This window comes from Pristis pectinata, chromosome 2 (genome assembly GCF_009764475.1).
Source record: "Pristis pectinata isolate sPriPec2 chromosome 2, sPriPec2.1.pri, whole genome shotgun sequence".
Classification (NCBI taxonomy): Eukaryota; Metazoa; Chordata; class Chondrichthyes; order Rhinopristiformes; family Pristidae; genus Pristis; species Pristis pectinata.
The window spans coordinates 39,415,505-39,435,422 of record NC_067406.1 but is presented as its reverse complement, the minus strand read 5'-3'; the positions used below and the strand labels follow the sequence as shown (position 1 = coordinate 39,435,422).

General features: G+C 40.5%; 1 protein-coding gene across 1 annotated transcript in view; it reads left to right on the top strand.

The window, feature by feature from the left end:
• Positions 1 to 19,918, top strand: part of LOC127586672 (kinesin-like protein KIF24) — a 49,830-nt gene that overhangs the window by 15,601 nt on the left and 14,311 nt on the right. Inside the window, exons 5-10 of the mRNA XM_052044793.1 lie at positions 1,670 to 1,885; positions 2,670 to 2,757; positions 11,426 to 11,547; positions 12,298 to 12,403; positions 13,117 to 13,188; positions 17,230 to 17,339. Of these exons, the coding sequence (XP_051900753.1) occupies positions 1,670 to 1,885; positions 2,670 to 2,757; positions 11,426 to 11,547; positions 12,298 to 12,403; positions 13,117 to 13,188; positions 17,230 to 17,339 (714 nt within the window). The remainder of the gene's footprint in view (positions 1 to 1,669; positions 1,886 to 2,669; positions 2,758 to 11,425; positions 11,548 to 12,297; positions 12,404 to 13,116; positions 13,189 to 17,229; positions 17,340 to 19,918) is intronic.

Sequence of the window (19,918 nt, the reverse complement as noted above, 5' to 3'; positions counted from 1 at the left end):
TTAAGGTAAAAATGGCAGTGAACGGAAGAATGTTTTTCATACTGAGAACAGGAAGATGGAGCAATACCCAATAGAAAGTGTTGAGGGGTTCAAGGGGTATAATTGAAGAGAATACAGTATTTGCATATTAAAAACTGTTTTCTATCTAGGCTGGGGAGAAACTAACAAATGGCAAAGGGGAAGGCAGCAGTGGGAGCTTTGATCCTTGCTGGTGGTATGGGGAAAAGTGATTTTATGGAAATAGACTGAATTGCGTCAATTAATAAGCAATTGGCAACCGCAAAACTTTGGGCATGAGGTAATGAGGAGCTGGCCTTTATGGCCTGACTCTTTTTTTTGCATGGTGCACCAAAAACCCATGACTACCATTGAATCCCTGCTTGACTAGTGACTAGAGGATCTGGGAGAGGCAGCAAACTGAAGAAAGAAAAAGAAAGTAATGTGGAAAATTCCTCACCATCCTTTGAATGCAGTCGGTATATATTCTAGGAATCTATTAACCACAGGATCCTTAATGTTGTGACTATCATTTGGAAGCTTTGAGTTTAGAAGAATGAAAGATAATTTTATTGTAACATAAGATCCTGTGGGAACTTTACAGGGTAGATGGTAAGGGGATGTTTCTCCTTGTGGGAGAATACAGAACTCAGAATGGGGGAGGGTGGTGGTGGTATAGTTTCAGAATCAGGAGTTGTCCACTTCAGAAATACATGAGAAGGAATTTCTTTTGAGCGTTGTGAATCTTTGGAATTCTCTGCGCGAGAGCTATGGAAACTTAATCATAGAGTGCATTCAAGATCAAAATATACACAAGTTTGGTCAATATAGGGGTTGAGAGTTATGGGAATAGGCAAGAAAATGGTTTTGAGGAAAAGATTGGATCACCATGATCTTTTTGAATGGTGGAGCAGCCTCAAATATCCTTGTAGCTGTTCTTATTCCTATTTCTTGTGTTATGATTCTCTGCGAGAGAAACAACTTCTTGACATCTAACCTGATTCTGCATATGCATGTTCCCTCATACTCCCAAACACCAGTGGTGACCTTGAGAGTCAGTATTGGTACTGATGCAAATTTTGATGTAGCGGTTACAGAATGGAAGGAAACCGTACCATCAAAGAATAGACAGATGTGATATGCATTGAGGAGCAGTCGGATATTGAAGGTTTAGCTAACAGCTGAACAGATGAGAACTTCAATCATATACTTGATATAATTTTTAAACTAGTACAAAATATACAATAGTTAAATGTGCCTCTAAAAGTAAATTTTTCAAAATTGTTGATGATTTTCACCATTGGAAAGATTTTACTGAAAGTATTGTGGCCACAGAAATCCTCGTTGTTGAAATGTATAGCCATGTTTTTTTGAGAGCGAAGTTTATCTGTATTATCACACCAAGTGATAACACCAGTTTTTGGTTCCAATCATCAGTGCAAGTCGCATTTCAATTCCTCTGTAAATTTATTGTCTTCCTTGTGGAAGAAATGGAAAAGAACATCAACATCTTTAAGATTGAGTTGGATTAAGAGTGATATGGATGCAGGTAAGTTGGGTGGCCATATGGGGAGAGTGTATGGTCCACAGTGGGGGTGAGGGGGAGATAAACTATTTGTGTGAATTTATATATTTTTTTCTTTTTTTATTTATGCTAATTTTAACTCCTAAGTGGAAAGGCAACTTGTTTTGCATATGGGCAGACTGGAGCTGGAAAAACTCATACCATGATTGGAACTTATCGAAATCCAGGGTTATATGCACTTGCTGCTGAGGACATCTTCATACATCTTGAAACATCAGAACCAGGCAGAGCACTTTTCACCTGGATAAGCTTCTATGAGATATATTGTGGCCAACTGTATGATCTGCTCAATGGTCGAAAAAGGTAAAGTTGCAAAAATACAAAGTTAGATTTGGAAGACAATGAAAATATTTGTAATCTGCAATATTTAGTGAAGATACAATTGTGAAAAAACTTACAATTTTAGAGAAAGGTATTTGGTGTTTTCAGTATTTCTGATTCAATTTAGTGTTTTTTTTATGGTGTTTTCTCACATGAACATTAAAAATAACATTTTTTTTGGCTAACATTTTTCCAATGGATTTCCAGAGAAGTGCACAATCATTATGGATAACTGTGTTGTTTTGGAGATAAAGGTGCTTCAAAAATGTATTAAATTCCTATTTTAAAGCCACAGTTGAATCTGCGTCCACTGCATCTCTGATCAGTGCATTCTAGATCATCATCACCTGCTGCTTAAAAACACTTCCTTAATGTGAAAGCCAAGACCAAAGTAGTGGATGTGTTGTAGGTCTTTCGATAAGGTACCACAAAGCTAAGGTGCACCAAGTGAATTTGGTTGAAAAATGGGTACAAAACTGGTTTAGGTGAAGAGACACTTTTGAGGCTGACGAGAGATCTGGTGTCCTTCAGGATCTATATGTGAGTGTTGTTTACTGCACATGATATTTAAATCTTTACCTTGGATCTGTTCATCCTTTGATTCTTTTCATGTCTTCAGTGTTTGAATAGTTCTCAATTCCTATTCTTGGCCTTGGGTCTTTTAATCTGAGCAGTACACTCATTTTCCTTACCTTCAGCTTCTGTTTTGCTTCAGAGACTGTTTTTCTTTAAGTGTGTTCATGCCTTTTCATATTTTCATTTCCAGACTGTTTGCCAGAGAAGATGGCAATCACGTAGTGCAAATTGTGGGGCTGCGTGAAATTCGGGTAGAAGGAGTTCAGTCTTTATTGGAGGTAATTTAAAAGTAATAAAGTATTAAGCATATTTAATTTAACTGTATTTTATGCCATTTTAAGACATCATTTTCTTTTGGATATTACAAACTGTGGTTTGGCACCATCTTTACAATGTTTTACTCTTGCCTCCCAAGCTTTATTTAATATCATGTGTTACACAGCTGTATTTATACAGCACAGTCCAGACCAATGAGCCTGCACTGCCCAATTACACCCACGTTAACCTACTAACCCGTACGTCTTTGGAATGTGGGAGGAAACCGGATCACCCGGAGGTATCACGCAACCACGGGGAGAACATACAAACAGCGGTGGGAATTGAACCCCGATTGCTGGCGCTGTAATAGCATTGTGCTAATTGCTATGCTACCATGCGGCAGTAATGGTAGTGAAACAAAATTACGACGTGCAAAAATAAAGCCTTCCATTTTATGTAGCAGCTTTCACAACTTTGAAGGGCTTTCATATAATAAAGTACTTTTGAAGTGTAGACACTGTTGTAATGTAGGAAAGTAAGCCAGAAGTACTACTGAAAATCTGGAACATATTTGCCAGTGCAAAACTGGGCACTCATAGGGCAGAATTATCAGCAACAGCAGAAATGTATACCCTCACAGTTTTAACACCATGGCTTGACGTATCCCTCACCATACCATGACGGTCAAGCCAGGGATCAACCCTGATTCAATAAAGAATGTAAAATCGTGTGCTAGCAGTAGTCAACCTGGGGAAGTTGCATTGCAGGGTTACCTGCATCCTAAACAGCAAAAATCAGCATGCAAGAGTCGGTGCTAAGTGCTCGTTTGATAAATGGATCAGATCAAAGCTCTGCAGTCCTGCTACATGTACTCGTGAATGATGGTGGACAGCTAATAAGAGTAGGCAGTTTCATGATCGTTGCCATCATGTTGTGTGGTACCACCATTAAGCCAAACTGGTTTCACAGCGAGAGAGCCCAACAGGTAATTGCCAATGACAAGACTAAAGCATTTGCAACCACTTTCAACCACGATTGCTAAGTGAATGATCTATCTCTGCTTCCTCCTGATATACCCACATCAAAAAAAAAGCCAATCTTCTGCCAAATTGACTCATTCCAAGTGATATCAAGAAATGGCCGAGAGCACTGGGATACAGTAAAGATTATGGGACCAGACAACACCTCAGCTGTGGCACTGAAGACGTGAGCTCAAGAATTAGCTGCACCTTAAGCCCAGCAATTCCAGCACAGTAACAACATTGGAATCTAGACAACAATGTGAAAAGTCACCTGGGTATGTCCTAACCATAGAATGGACAAATCCAATCTAGCCAATTGCAACCCAGTCATTTTTATGTATTCATTTGTTTTATTTTGGGATTTAATTGTTTTGGCAAGGAACAATTATATCCCAAATTGACCGTGAGGATGTGGTGATAAGCCACTTTGAACCACTGTTGACTTTCTTGCAAAGATACTTTGGTCGATAGGGAATTTCAGTGATGAACAGTGATATATTTCAAAGTACGATTAGGAGGGAGCCTGTAACTAATAATGTTCTCATATGCCTGCTACCCTTGAGTAGTAGAGGTCGTGGTGAAAGAAGGTAACATTAACAGTGCAACCAAGTGACATCTGTTCACCAATAATTTGCTTTATGGATTGGTTTTTGCTTGGACCACTCGATTCCATTCCTCATCACAACCTCAGTCCAAACATCTACAGAAGAAATGTATACCTGAGGTGAGACTGAGGGTGACTGCCCTTTACATCAAGAAGGTATTTGACCAAATGCAAGGAGCCCTTGTAAAACTGGTCATTAAGCACAAAGAGGAAAACACTCCAATAGCTGGAGTTGCACTTAACACTCTCAACACTCTAAAGCCTTTCCACTATCTGCTGTGCATATGTTAGGAACATAATAGAAGACCATGCACTTGCTTGGATGTGGGCAGTTTCAACAATTGTGAGAAAGCTTGACACCATTTGGGACTAAGCAACCTACTATCAATACTACCACCAATTTTTGTCTAGTCTGCAAACTTTCTAATCATGCTTCCTACATTTTCATATCCAAATCTTAATGTATATATTAAAATAAAACTAAGTGTTCAAGCACTGATCCCTGGATACAGGCTTCCAATCAACGAAAACCATTCAACATCACTGTCTGCCTCCTGTCACTAAGCTAATTTTGGATCCAATTTGTCATCTTGCCCTGGATCTCATGCGCTCAAATCTTTGGACCTGTCTCCCATGTTGGACCTTGTCAAAAGTTCTTGTCTTGAATATATTCACAAAGTGAGTCTCCACATTCCGACTGGCTAGAGAATTCTGAAGGTTCACTGCCCTCTGGGTGAAGAAGTTTCTTCTTAACCTGTGCTGAGTGGTGACCCCTATTTTGATTCTGTATCTCTTGGTTCTAGATAGCTCTGTCAGAGGAAACAACATTCTGGCATGTACCGTGTTAAATCTCATAAGAATTTTGTACGTTTCAGTGAGATTGCCTCTCATTTTTCTAAACTCATGAGAGTATAGCTCCAGAAGAGCATTTATCTGACAAACCTGTCATCCCAGGCGTCAATCTGTTGAATCTTCACTGCATCCCCTCTATTGCAAGTACATTCTTCTAGAGCAGGGAGTCCCTGCATGTACAGAATTATACAAATGTGGTTTCACCATAGCCTCCTGTGTAATTGGAAGAAGATGTCACTGTTCTACTCAAATTCTTTGGCAGCAAAGGCCAACATACATTTGCCTTTCTAACTGCTTGCCGAGTCTCCATGTTGTTATTAGTGTACAAGGATACACCGATCCCTGTGAACAAAAATGCTTTGAATTTCAAGTATTTCATAAAAAAATGTTGCCTGTCTATTTTCTATCAAAGTAAACAGCCTCACGTTTTCCATTACTATATTCCATCTGCCATGTCCTTGTCCATTCATATAACCTGTGTATAACCCTTTAAAAGTCTCTTTGCATCTCCCTCACAGCTTTTAGTTTTGAATCGATAGCAACCTCGGATATATCACATTTGATTCTCTTCACCAAAATCTTTAATATAGATTGTGAATTGCTGGGGCACCAGCAACAATTCTTGAGCCACCTCACTGGTCACAGCCTCCTAACATGAAAACAACCAGTTTATTCCTGCTGTTTTCTATCTGCTAATCGGTCCTTGATCCAAGTCAGTATCTTATCCTTAACATCATGCACTCTAATTTTGTTTAATAATGTCTCGTGGCACCTGATCGAAGGCCTTTTGAAAGTTCAAACGCCCCACGTGATCCCCTTTGCCCTTGTCTGTTCTGCAAGATACAATCTTAGAACCATAGAACAATACAGGCCCTTCGGCCCACCATGTTTTGCCGCCCTTCAAACCACACCTAAAACTATCTAACCCCTTCCTCCCACATATCCCTCTATCTTAAATTCCTCCATATGCTTATCTAACAATCTCTTGAACTTGACCAATGTATCAGCCTCCACCACCATCCCAGGCAGCGCATTCCATGCACCAACCACTCTCTGGGTGAAAAACCTCCCTCTGGTGTCCCCCTTGAACTTGCCACCCATTACCTTAAAGCCGTGTCCTCTTGTTTTGAGCATTGGTGCCCTGGGAAAGAGGCGCTGGCTGTCCACTCTATCTATTCCTCTCAATATCTTGTATACCTCTATCATGTCTCCCCTCATCCTCCTTCTCTCCAATGAGTAAAGCCCTAGCTCCTTTAGTCTCTCCTCATAATGCATACTCTCTAATCCAGGCAGCACCCTGGTAAATCTCCTCTGCACCCTTTCCAACGCCTCCACATCCTTCCTATAATGAGGCGACCAGAACTGGACACAGTACTCTAACTGTGGCCTAACCAGAGTTTTGTAAAGCTGCATCGTTACTCCGCGGCTCTTAAAGTTGACCCCACGACTTATGAAAGTTAACATCCCACAAGCTTTCTTAACTACCCTATCTACCTGTGAGGTGACTTTCAGTGATCTGTGGATATGAACCCCCAGATCCTTCTGCTCCTCCACACTGCCCAGAATCCTGCCATTAAATTTGTACTCTGCCTTGGAGTTTGTCCTTCCAAAGTGTACTACCTCACACTTCTCTGGGTTGAACTCCATCTGCCACTTGTCAGCCCAGCTCTGCATCCTATCAATATCCCTCTGTAAGCTTTGACAGCCCTCCACACTATCCACAACACCACCGATCTTTGTGTCCTCTGCAAACTTGCTAACCCACCCCCTCATCTAAGTCATTAATAAATATCACAAAAAGTAGAGGTCCCAGAACTGATCCTTGTGGGACATCACTAGTCACAGCCCTCCAATCCGACTACACCCCCTCCACCACAACCCTCTGCTTTCTACAGGCAAGCCAATTCTGACTCCACACTGCCAAGCCTCCCTGGATCCCTTGGCCTCTGACCTTCTGAAGAAGCCTACCATGCGGAACCTTATCAAACGCCTTACTAAAATCCACGTAGACCACATCCACTGCACTACCCTCATCAATCTTCCTGATCACCTCCTCAAAGAACCCTATCAGGCTTGTGGGGCAGTATCTTCCCTTCACAAAGCCATGCTGGCTGTCCCTAATCAGTCCATGATTCTCTAAATGCTCATAGATCCTATCTCTTAGAATCCTTTCTAACAGCTTACCCACTACAGACGTAAGCCTCACTGGTCTGTAATTCCCTGGACTATCCCTACTACCTTTTTTGAATAAGAGGACAACATTTGCCACCCTCCAATCCTCCGGTACCACCCCCAGGGACAACGAGGACTCACAGATCCTAACCAATGGTTCAGCAATCTCCTCCCTTGCCTCAGGAAGCAGCCTGGGGAATATTCCATCAGTCCCCAGGGACTTATCTGTCCTAATATTTTCTAACAACTCCAACACATCCTCTCTCTTGATATCTACACACTCTAGAACATTACTCTTACCAACACTGTCCTCAGCATCATCAAGACCCCTCTCCTTGGTGAATACTGAAGAGAAGTATTCATTGAGAACCTCACCCACTTCCACAGCTTCCAGGTACATCCTCCCACCTTTGTCCTTAATCAGACCCACCTTTACTCTGGCCATCCTTCTGCTCTTCACGTACGAGAAAAAAGCCTTGGGATTCTCTTTAACCCTACTCGCCAAAGCCTTTTCATGTCCCCTTCTTGCTCTCCTCAGCCCTTTCTTAAGTTCCTTCCTTGCTACTCTATATTCCTCACGAGCCCTGTCTGATCCTTGCTGCTTACACCTTATGTATGCTGCTTTCTTCTTCCTAACTAGTTGTTCCACCTCTCTCGTCACCCACAGTTCCTTCACCCTGCCATTCCTTCTCTGCCTCGCCGGGACAAATTTATCCCTAACATCCTGCAAAAGATCCCTGAACATCAACCACATCTCCATAGTACATTTCCCTTTGAAAATGTCATCCCAATTTACACTCCCAAGTTCTCGCCTTATAGCCTCATAATTCGCCTTTCCCCAATTAAATATCTTCCTGTCCTCTTTGCTCCTATCCCTGTTCATGACAATTCTAAAGGTTATGGAGCAATGGTCACTGTCCCCCAAATGTTCACCCACTGATAGATCTGTCACCTGTCCTGGTTCATTACCTAAAACTAGATCTAATATGCCTTCCGTCTAGTCGGCCTGTCAACATACTGTGACAGGAATCTGTCCTGGACACACTCAACAAACTGCGCCCTGTCTAAACCTTTGGCGCTAAGTAGGTGCCAATCAATATTTGGAAAGTTGAAGTCTCCCATTATAATAACCCTGTTATTTTCACATCTTTCCAAAAACTGCCTCCCAATTTGCTCCTCAGTATCTCTACTGCTACCAGGGGGGCCTATTAGAATACTCCCAGGAGGGTAACTGCTCCTTTCTTGTTCCTAACTTCCACCCATATTGACTCTGGAGGGGATCCTTCTACATTATTTACCCTTTCTGCAGCAGTAACAGTGTCCCTGACCAGTATCGCCACCCGTCCTCCTCTTCTACCCTCCCCCCACCCCCCACCATCCCTTTTAAAACACAAAACCAGGAATATTCAATATCTATTACTGCCCTGATGTCAGCCATGTCTCTGTAATAGCCACAATATCATAGTCCCATGTACTTATCCAAGCTCTCAGTTCATCTCCCTTATTCCTGATGCTTCTTGCATTTAAGTAAATGCACTTTAGCCCATCCACCTTACTACTTTTATAGCCTGTACTCTGCTTCTCCTTCCTCAAAGCCTCTCTAACTGTCAGATCTGACTTTTCCCCATCCCCGTCTTCCTCTGACCTACTCCTCCAGTTCCCTTCCCCCTCGCAATCTAGTTTAAACCCTCCTGAACCACCCTAGCAAACCTGGCTATTTGGATCATTGGGTCAGGTTTGGGTGTAACCTGTCCTCTCTGCACAGGTCCCACCTTCCCCTGAAGAGATCCCAATGATCCAAAAATTTAAAACCCTCCCTCCTTCACCAACTTCTCAGCCACACATTTATTTGCCATCTCCTCCTATTCCTACCTTCACTATCGCGTGGCACTGGCAGCAATCCCGAGATTGCTACCCTTGAGGTCCTGTTCTTCAGCCTTCTGCCTAGCTTGCTAAACTCACTTTTCAGGACCTCATCCCTCTTCCTACCTATGTCGTTGGTACCAACATGAACCACGACTTCTGGCTGTTCTCCCTCCTGCTCTAGAATCCTGTGGATGGTGTTTGTAGCTGCAACTGCAGCTCATCAATTCTGAGCCAAAATTCCTCCAGCCTCAAGCACTTACTACAGACTTGGCCATCGTGGACCACAGCAAGGTCCACGGGGTCCCACATCAAGCAGCTGCAGCACACCACCATGTCCTCCATCTAAACTAATTCTTTTTTTTTCCCCCTAGTTTTTCCTATTTAAAAATTTATAAACAGATAACAGGTAAAACCTTACCTTTACCTACTTACCAGCAACTCACCTGCCTTGCCCCTTTACACCTAAGCCCCTTAAACCAAAGCCCAACCACTCTGCTCCCTCTCACTCAGCTGCCCACTCCGCGCTGCCCGCTGGATATGGCGGTTTGCTTTTTAAACTGCCCACGCCTTACCTGCTGACATCATGCGCCTGCACAGTCCCGCCCCCACTATTCCCGATTAAAACTTGTATAACAACTTATTAAAAAAAGAACCTTATAAAAACAAAACCTTATAATAAAAACCCTACTTAAAAAAAAAGCTTAACTGCTCTGAAGTCCTGATCTTAAAATTCCAATGGAATTAATCATACATGATTTCCCTTCCATAAGTCCATTTTAACTCTTCCATCTTACTATTATTTTATGTGCCCTGTAACCACTTTTTTAAAAAATAAATTCCAGCATTTTCCCTACTATCGATGAAAAACACTATGATGCTGGAGGAACTCAGCAGGCCAGGCAGCATCTGTGGAGAAAAGCAGGTGGTCAACATTTTGGGTCAGGACCATTCTTCAGGACTGAAGATAGGAAAAGGGGAAGGCCAATATATTGGAGGGAAAAGCAGATAGTGATGTGGATCAAAGAGGGGAAACGGAGTGGGCACACGCTGGTGATGGGTAAATGCAGCTAAGAGATATTGATAGGCAGTGCGGGGAAAGAGCGGAGAGCAGATCCACCAGGGGATGATTCGTTGAGGTGGGGGCATAGAGTTATGAAGGTGAGGCCTTTGCTGAGGTCAGGGGGATGATAAAAACCCAGCAGGGGTTAGAATTGGGGCTGGACGAGGAAGGATGGTGCCTGGCCTGCTGAGTTCCTCCAGCATCATAGTGTTTTTCATCTAGATTCCAGCATCTGCAGTCCTTGGATTCCCTGCCATTGATGTTAAGTTAACTGATCTATAATTCCCTGTTTCCTTGCTTGCTTCTTAAATATATGGTTATGTTTGCCGCCTCCCAGACTGTGGGAACTGTTCTGGAAAGGAGGATCTTTGGAAGATGATAACAAATCCATCCACTATCTCCATGGCTACCATCTTCAAGATCCTATAATCTATTTGGTCCCATTAATTTTCTAATTATTAGTTAAACTCAGTTTTTTCTTTGTTACTTAAACTGTTAGTTTCTTTGAGCTTATTTACTTTAGACCTGCAGTTCTTGACTATTTCAAACATTTTTTTAAGTCCTTTAAGACGGACACAAAATATTTGGTTAATTTCTCTGCATCTTTAATACATTCCAATATTTATCTTATTTCATTCTAGGGACCCATATTAACTTTTTATATAGTTATAGAAATTCTTAATGTCCATTTTTATGTTACTTGCTAATCTACTCTTGTATTCTACTTTCCCTTTCATTATTAAAGTCTTCATCCTCCTTTCCTAAATTCTCATTTTTTTTTCCTCAATCTCAATCCATAATTCCTAATCGCATTTTATTTTCCAAGTATTCTCTCCTCTGTAGGCATCAATTGTTTACCTTATACCAAAGTCCAGGTCATTTCTATATATAACATGTTATTCACTAACATTTATTCAAAATAGCTTTTGATTTATAAGACTATTAAACCGTTCAGCTAAGACTTTAACCAATGCTAAATATTCACACTAACTTAATACTCACATTAGCCATAAGGTAATATCTATATGAAGCTTATTCCTGCATATTTTTGGCTTGAATATTAACAAAAAGCAAATTTCTTGATGACTTCAACCTTTCTGATTTCCTTCCAGGTGATTTCTTGGGGCAGTAAAGCAAGGAGTACAGGTGCTTCAGGGATAAATACAGATTCCTCACGTTCACATGCTGTTATTCAAATCCAGCTTAAGGATCCAGCTGAAACAATTGTTGGAAGGTAAAATATTTCTTATTGCATTCATAATACTTAAAAAAAACAAAACTGAGTTTAACTAATAAGCTACAGTAAGCACATTGATTTTGTATTTTAATTCTAGTGGACAAATGTTTCTTTGAATCATATTGTTGTGAACATTAACAATATTGCAATATTTGGCATTATGTGAATGCTATTAGAATAATGAGAGTACTGTATTGTGAACTGAGCAAATTTAATAGAGTTGAAAATTGGGAATATTATAAAGCTATGAAGATTTGCTACTGGTATGATAATGCAGTTAGTTTGGACTAGTATCCAGAGGATTAGACCAAATCCCTCAATTGTACAATCAAATTCAACAAATCCTGCAGTTTATGACTTGGCATCATTTATTTTAAAGAAACATGAAAATTTACATTTCATTTGTTTGAAAACTTTTCCTTGAGGTAAGTGGACTTTGGGCACCAAAGCTTCATTCACACACACAAATGTTTATTCTTGATTGAGACACAAGAGACTGCAGATGCTGGAATCTGGAGCAAAAACAAAATGCTGAAGGAACTGAGCAGGTCAGGCAGCATCTGTGGAGGGAAATGGACAGTTGCTTTTTTGAGTCTGGGGGCAGGAAGACAGGAGGAGAGAAAAATTGCTGTCCATATCCCAAGAACAAACATGAAAAGTTTTCAAGGTATTTTGGTCTTGTAAATCAGAAATCAAAATCGTGTTTACAAATGTTACTCCAATGTTTGATTATGATTCTCTGCCCAGGATTTCTTTTATTGACCTCGCTGGGAGTGAGAGGGCTGCTGATGCCAGGGATTCCGACAAGCAAGCTAAATTAGAAGGAGCAGAAATAAATCAGAGTCTTTTGGCTGTAAGTTTTTTTTTTACAGAGGTCTTTTCTAATGAATACAAAATAAGTTTTGTTTTTAAACATATGATATATATTTGGGCAGAAGAAACACTCTAAAGCTTCTACACTATTGAATGGTGTAATGAAGGGGATGATATTCGCAGAAAGGAAGCCAAAGAATGATGACTGGCTTTGTGCCTGAAAATCTCTAGGAACTGTGCTGGTTTTAACTAGTGGTTCATTTGCACTTCTTCAGCCAGCTATCTTTCTTTGGGCCAGCCAAAATTGCAAAGCCTGTAGGCTGTCCATCTGCACCAAGATAATCATAGGTTTGAAAAGAAATGGAGCCATATTGTGAATAGAAACTGAATGTGAGCAAGGTAAATGAACTGGACAATGGAGTTTATTTGTGGATCTTGGAAGATTTAGAGCCAATAAGGTTATTAAATATCAACATTTAGTGATATTGTGATGGAAATTGTGATTTTTTTCCCCCTCCCCTCCTGACATAACTACCTGTAGAGTAATTGCCATTATTAAGACAAAATTGGCAGAAAGGAATGTAATTTTTGTAGCTGTTTATAAATAGAATTTACGGTGAAGAATTGTTAAGCTGGCACCATTAATTTGCCTATGAAGAAGTGGTTTCTGTTACAATAACCATGATACTTCGCATATCAAATGTATATTTGATATTCTTCAATAAAATTATTCTTATTTTCTTTCCATTTTAGCTTAAAGAATGTATTCGTGCTTTGGACCAGGAACATGCTCATACACCCTTCAGACAAAGCAAGCTTACGCTGGTAAGTTTTTTTTTATTTTCTTACAAGATTTTATACTTTTTTTTTCTTTGTAAAACTTAGCCATGCACACAGTGAGATTTTTTAAGAAGACCCAAAACTTGTACTAGACCAACCTTGTGTTTTCAGAAACTTTCACAACTTCCTCACATGTACAGTTCTTGCATGATTCCATGTAGAGACAGCAGTCCTCATTTGAGAACTTGATGTGTGTGTATATAAAAAAAAGTCTGAAAACTAGTTTGAATTTATAAATTCTATTGTAGGAGGGTAAAAACAGTTCTAGGGGTAGAATCTTGCATGATGATTATCTTATTACATAAAACTTCAGTGCAAGCCTAAAACATGCTCCTTTAATGTTCATGTGATTTACCCAATCAAATTGTGCAGTAGAACAAAACAGACTTCATAAGTAACCTGGAAGGTAACTATTTGTAACAGTGACATCTCTCAATATATGTACCTTTTAAACATGTAGAAAAGTGTCATTTAATTTGGGTATCAAGTAGTCTATACTGAATTAGTTTAACTTGAAATTATCATCCATGCTCCAAGAAGTCACCTGAAGTCGAGGAAAGATTTCTGTTTACATGTGCTCCATCTTTTGTCAGTCTGTTTGCTGAGAGCCAATGATGTAGAATATTGATGCCCAACAAAAAGTTTGTTTGAATATTGAGGTCATGGAGCATGGAAATGGGTGCTTTGGTCCACTGAGTCTGCATTGACCGTCAAGCACCCACATTTACATTATTCATATCCTAACCCATTCTGTCTTCCCCACAATCATGGGACACAGAACAGTACAGCACAATACAGGCCCTTCAGCCCACAATGTTGTGCCGACCTTTAAACCCTGCCTAAGACTATCTAACCCCTTCCTCCCACTTGTCCCTCTATTTTAAATTCCTCTATATGCCTATCTAGTAATCTCTTGAATTTGACCAATGTACATTCCGTGCATTCCGTGCCCCAACCACTTTCTGGGTAAAAAACCTTCCTCTGATATCTCCCTTGAACTTCCCACCCATTACTTTAAAGCCATGCCCTCTTGTATTGAGCATTGGTGCCCTGGGAAAGAGATGCTGGCTGTCCATTCTATCTATTTCCTCTTAATATTTTGTACACCTCTATCATGTCTCCTCTCATCCTCCTTCTCTCCAAAGAGTAAAGCCCTAGCTCCCTTAGTCTCTCCTTCTAATGCATACTCTCTAAACCAGGCAGCATCCTGGTAAATCTCCTCTGCACCCTTTCCAATGCTTCCACATCCTTCCTATAATGAGGCGACCAGAACTGGACACAGTACTCTAACTGTGGCCTAACCAGAGTTTTATAGAGCTGCATCTTTACCTCGCTGCTCTTAAATTCGATCCCTCGACTTATGAAAGTTAACATCCCATAAGCTTTCTTAACTACCCTATCCACCTGTGAGGCAACTTTCAGGGATCTATGGATATGGACCCCCAGATCCCTCTGCTCCTCCACACTATCCAGAATCCTGCCATTAAATTTGTACTCTGCCTTGGAGTTTGTCCTTCCAAAGTGTACCACCTCACACTTCTTCAGATTGAACTCCATCTGCCACTTCTCAGCCCAGCTCTGCATCCTATCAATGTCCCTCTGCAATCTTTAATCTGCACACTATCCACAACACCACCAACCTTTGTGTCATCTGCAAAGTTGCCAACCTACCCTTTTACCCCCATCAGCTACTCTTAGCTAATCCCATCAGCTACTCTCCCCACTCCCTCACACCCCCAGAATCTACCTGCACACTAGAGGCAATCTATAGTGGCCAATTAACCTGGCCGTTTGCACATTTTTTCAGATGTGGGAGGAAACCAAAGCACCCAGAAGAACCCCATATAGTCACGGGGCAGATGTGCAAACTCCATACAAAGAGCACCTGAGGTCAGGATTGAACCCGTGGCACTGGAGCTGTGTGGCAGCAGCCCTACCAACTGCACTATTGTGCCACCATGTTTTTTTACTTGTAATGTAAATATTGAATGGTATTTGTAATTGACATGGAAAGTGTGCTTATTTATAGAATAAGTAGGACTTCATGTACTTACAAAACTGCATGAGCAGCGTGAGATGGAAAATGAACCCCTCCTGTTTTATCAAAGAAGAACTGAAGGAATACACTTAGCCTGTCCACATGTTGTAATGTGACTTATCAAGTGTCAACATACAATTTCTTTCTGCCTAGCCATGTGATCAAAGAAAAGTAATTAATTTAGTTTCTTCAATATGCATAATCAGACAAGCTCAAGAAAGGTGACAAATACAATCTTAGTGTCTCTAGATAATGTGTTTGTGGGAAAGTTAATTGTACAATACCATTTTTTTAAGTGTAGTGCAGTGAAAATTATTTTTTTCCCTTTGGAATGAAATGTGATAACAGCCATGTTGTTTACTGTTGGCATTTGACCCATTTGGTCTTTGTCAATGTTTACGTTAAAAGATATCTCTTCCTATCTATCCTTCATTTTTATCAGCATAGTTTCCTATAGCTTTTTCTCTCGTATAGCTAGTTTTCTGTTAAACATGTTTCTATTATTCTTCTCAACTGTGACTTGTGGTAGCAGGTTCCAAATGATGTCAACAGTTTGGGTAAAGCTGTTTCTCCTGAATTCTACAATGAATTTATGTATCTACTCTGTATTTAGTAATGAATAAAAGTATAAATTTCCTGTTCAGGACTACCTTGGGAATAAAACAGCAAGGATCACTTTTTTCATTGTATATTACAATCTATACAATTATAACGTGCTTTATATAGAAAGTATTTAACCCCTTCTGATTTTTTTCATTTCATTTACTGTTTCTTGTCTGAATGTTGTGATGTTAGCTTTGGTAGGCTATAACCACTTGTAATGGCAACAAAGTATATAAATATTTTGCCCTTGTTGGATGTAAAGAATGCTGATTTGTTACCATAACAATGAGAAATACAGATTGTATTATGACTTCCAGAGAACATATCAACCAAGCAAGTCTTTTTGAAAAATAATTGTGTTTGCACCACAAAATTTCCGCTTTTCAAAATGTCAATCACAATAAGAGAATTTGCCATGATTTCCGTTCTTAGTCTTTGACTGTACTGTCCTCCTCTCTAGCAGCCTCAGTGACCCATCTCTGTGGGGACAGCCCTTGCCTTTCTGATGGTCCTTGTCCTAATGCACGCAATACATTTTTAACATTGTATTTTTCTTCCACTCTTGCATGATCACTTCTGTAGTTCAATAGGGATTAATCTACACCTCCTTCCTACTCTTCATCTATGTTTTCTCTCACTTCTTTCATAGCATAAGATCAGCTCTCTAAAGCATGATCACACCTACGACCACCTGTCCCCATCACCTAAACACCACAGCTGGCATTTTGCTATCATGTTTGACATGAGATTGTAGATGATCCAAAATTTCCTTTGATTAAACATTGTGAAAACCAAAACTGTAGTTTTCAGCCACAGGCAACATCTCTACATTTACTGCGGACAATTCCTTCCTCTGGCTACTTGACAATTTTTTCATCTGTCTACTTGTCAATTTCAGCATTGTCTTTAACTCAGAGCTCTGCTGCAAACTCCATTGACAATGTATCACTGAGATTTCTTCTTTCCAACATTGTCTGCTACCAAGTCTACCTTAGTAAAACCTTTATTACATAACCTCAAGAATTCTGTAATATTTTGAAAATTTTATGATATCAGCCCTCTATAAAGTCCAGAACACTGTTGCTAACATCATGTCTTGTACTGTTACTCCGTGCCCCATCTTAATTGACCTACATTGGCTGCCTGTCCCCTTTTTTAAAAAAAAATCCTTGGATTTTTATCTCTAAATACCTGCAAAGCATTGCTTCATCCTACTTCTACAGACTACCATAGCCTTCAATTTTCTGACTCTGGACTCGTGTGCATTCTCTCCTTTTCATTGTTAGTGGCAGAATGTTTATTTTCTAATAATAAGTGCACACTTTTTATTGTCCTTAAATGTATTTTTTTTGTATATATGTGTAAAATTTATATTTTTTTTTGAGGTATTGAAAGACTCTTTTATTGGGAATTCTAAGACCTGTATGATTGCTAATATTTCACCTAGCCACATGGCCACAGAGCACACACTGAACACCTTGCGCTATGCAGACCGGTGAGCAACAAATTGCTTCTTTTTTTGTAATTGTTATATTAAGATGATGGGGAAATTTGAACCACAGGATCTATGGAATTGTAGCCAAGTATAACAACAAAGGTTGTTTATAGATGATTGTTGAGGGTAGGGCAGTGGATGTTGTCTATAAGGACTTTAGCAAAGCATTTGACAAGGTCCCTCGTGGTAGGCTGATCCAGGAGCATGGAGTCCAAGGTGACTTGGTAGATTGGATTCAAGAAAGAAAAGAGGGTAGTGGTGGAGAGGTGTTATTCTGACTGGAGGTCTGTGACAGTGTTGTTCCGCAGGGATCAATGCTGGGACCTTTGTTTGTGGTATGTATTAGAAACTATTTGGATGAAAACGTAGGTCAGTTGGTTAGTAATTTTGCAGACGGTACAGAAATTGGCAGAGTTGTGGATTGTGAGGAAGGTTGTCAAAGGACAGATCAATTGGAAATGTGGGTGGAGAAATGGCAGATGGAGTTTAATCTGGACAAGTGTGAGGTGTTGTATTTTGGGAGGTCAAATGTAAGAGAAAAGTATTCAATAAATGGCAGGACTCTTAGGAACATTAATGTACAGAAGGATCTTGGGGTGCAAGTCTATAGCTTCCTGAAAGCAGCGATGCAAGTGGATAGAGTGATAAAGAAGGTGTTTGGTACGCTTGCCTTCATCAGTCAGGGTGTTGAGCATAAAAGTAGAGAAGTCATATTGCAGCTGTATAAAACTTTGGTTAGGCCACATTTGAAAGATTGTGTGCGGTTCTGGTCACCATGTTACAAGAAGGATGTGGTGGCTTTGGAGAGGGTGCAGAAGAGGTACACCAGGATGTTGTCTGAATTAGAGTATTAGCTATAAGTAGAAGATAGACAAACTTGGATTGTTTTCTCTGGATCGTTGGAGGCTGAGGGGTGACCTAATGGAAATATTTAAAATTATGAGAGGCATAGATAGGGTAGATGGTCAGAGTCCTTTTTTTCCCAAAGTCAAAATACTAGAGAGCATAGCTTTAAGGTGAGAGGGAGAAAGTTTAATGGAGATTTACAAGGCAAGTTAGTGGTAGGTGCCTGGAATGCTCTGCCAGGGGAAGTGGTGGAAGCAGATACGATAGCAATGTTCGACAGGCATGTGAACATGCAGCAAATGGAGAGATATTGATCATGTGCAAGTAGATGGATTAGTTTAATTTGGCATCATGGTTGGCACAGACATTGTGGGCCAAAAGTCCTGTTCCTCTGCTGTACAGCAGTTCTAGCCAGCAGGACATGGATCGACTGGAAAGTTAAGCAGATAGAATTTAATCTAGACAAGTGCAAGGTAAAGTACATTGGAAGGCTCTACTAGGACATATAGAATAAATGGCAGAGACCTTAGGAGTACTGATGTAAAGAGAGGCCCTTGGGTTCAAGTTCATAGCTCTCTGAAAGTGGTAACATAGGTGGATAGGGTAGTGAAAAAGGCATTTGCTTTCATAGCCGAGGGGTTGAGTATAAGAGTTGGGACGTCATGTTGGATTTGCACTAAACATTGGTTAGACCACACTTGGAATATTGGGTACAGTTCTGGTCGGCATACTACAGGAAGGATGTGGTAGCAACAGAGAGAGTGCAGAAGCCAGGATGTTGCCTGGAATGGAGGGCTGTAGTTATAAGGAGAGATTGGATAGACTGGGTTTGTTCTCACTGGATCATAGGAAGCTGAGGGGTGACGTTTAGAGGTTGACAAAGTTATCAAGGGCATAGTCAGAATCTTTCTCCCAGGGCAGAACTAGAGGACATGGGTTTCATGTGAAAAAGGAGAAATTTAAAGCAGATCTAAGGAGTAAATATTTCAGAGGGTGGTGAATATTTGCAAAGAGCTGCCAGAGGAGGTAGTGGAGGCAGATACTTTTACAGTGTTTAAAAGGCATTTGGACAGGTACTTGGGATAGGAAAGGAGTAGAATGATATGGGCCTAATGTGGGTAAATGGGATTAGCGTAGATAGGTATCACAGCCGGCATGGATGAGGTGGGCTTTAATGGCCTGTTTCTGTGCTGTACGTTTCTCTGCTTCTATGAAAAAGATTTTTCTGAGGTTAGAATTGATGTTTACTTTTTCTTCTTACAGGGATTGTAATTGACTTCCAGGTTTCGTAGTAGAAGTAACGATCTTGGAATAGTTTGTGAAATAATTTCCTAATTATTATTGACTAAACACATCGATGAAGGGAGAGCAGTGGATGCAGTGTATATGGATTTCAGCAAGGCATTTGATAAGGTACCCCATGCAAGGCTTATTGAGAAAGTAAGGAGACATGGGATCCAAGAGGACATTGCAATGTGGATCCAGAACTGGCTGGCTCACAGAAGGCAAAGAGTGGTTGTTGAAGGGTCGTATTCTGCATGGAGGTCGGTGACCAGTGGTGTACCTCGGGGATCTGTTCTGTGACCCTTACTCTTTGTGATTTTTATAAACAACCTGGATGAGGAAGTGGAGGGATGAGTTAGTAAGTTTGCAGATGACACAAAGGTTGAATGTGCTGTGGATAGTATAGAGGGCTGTCAGAGGTTACAGTGGGACATAGATAGGATGCAAAG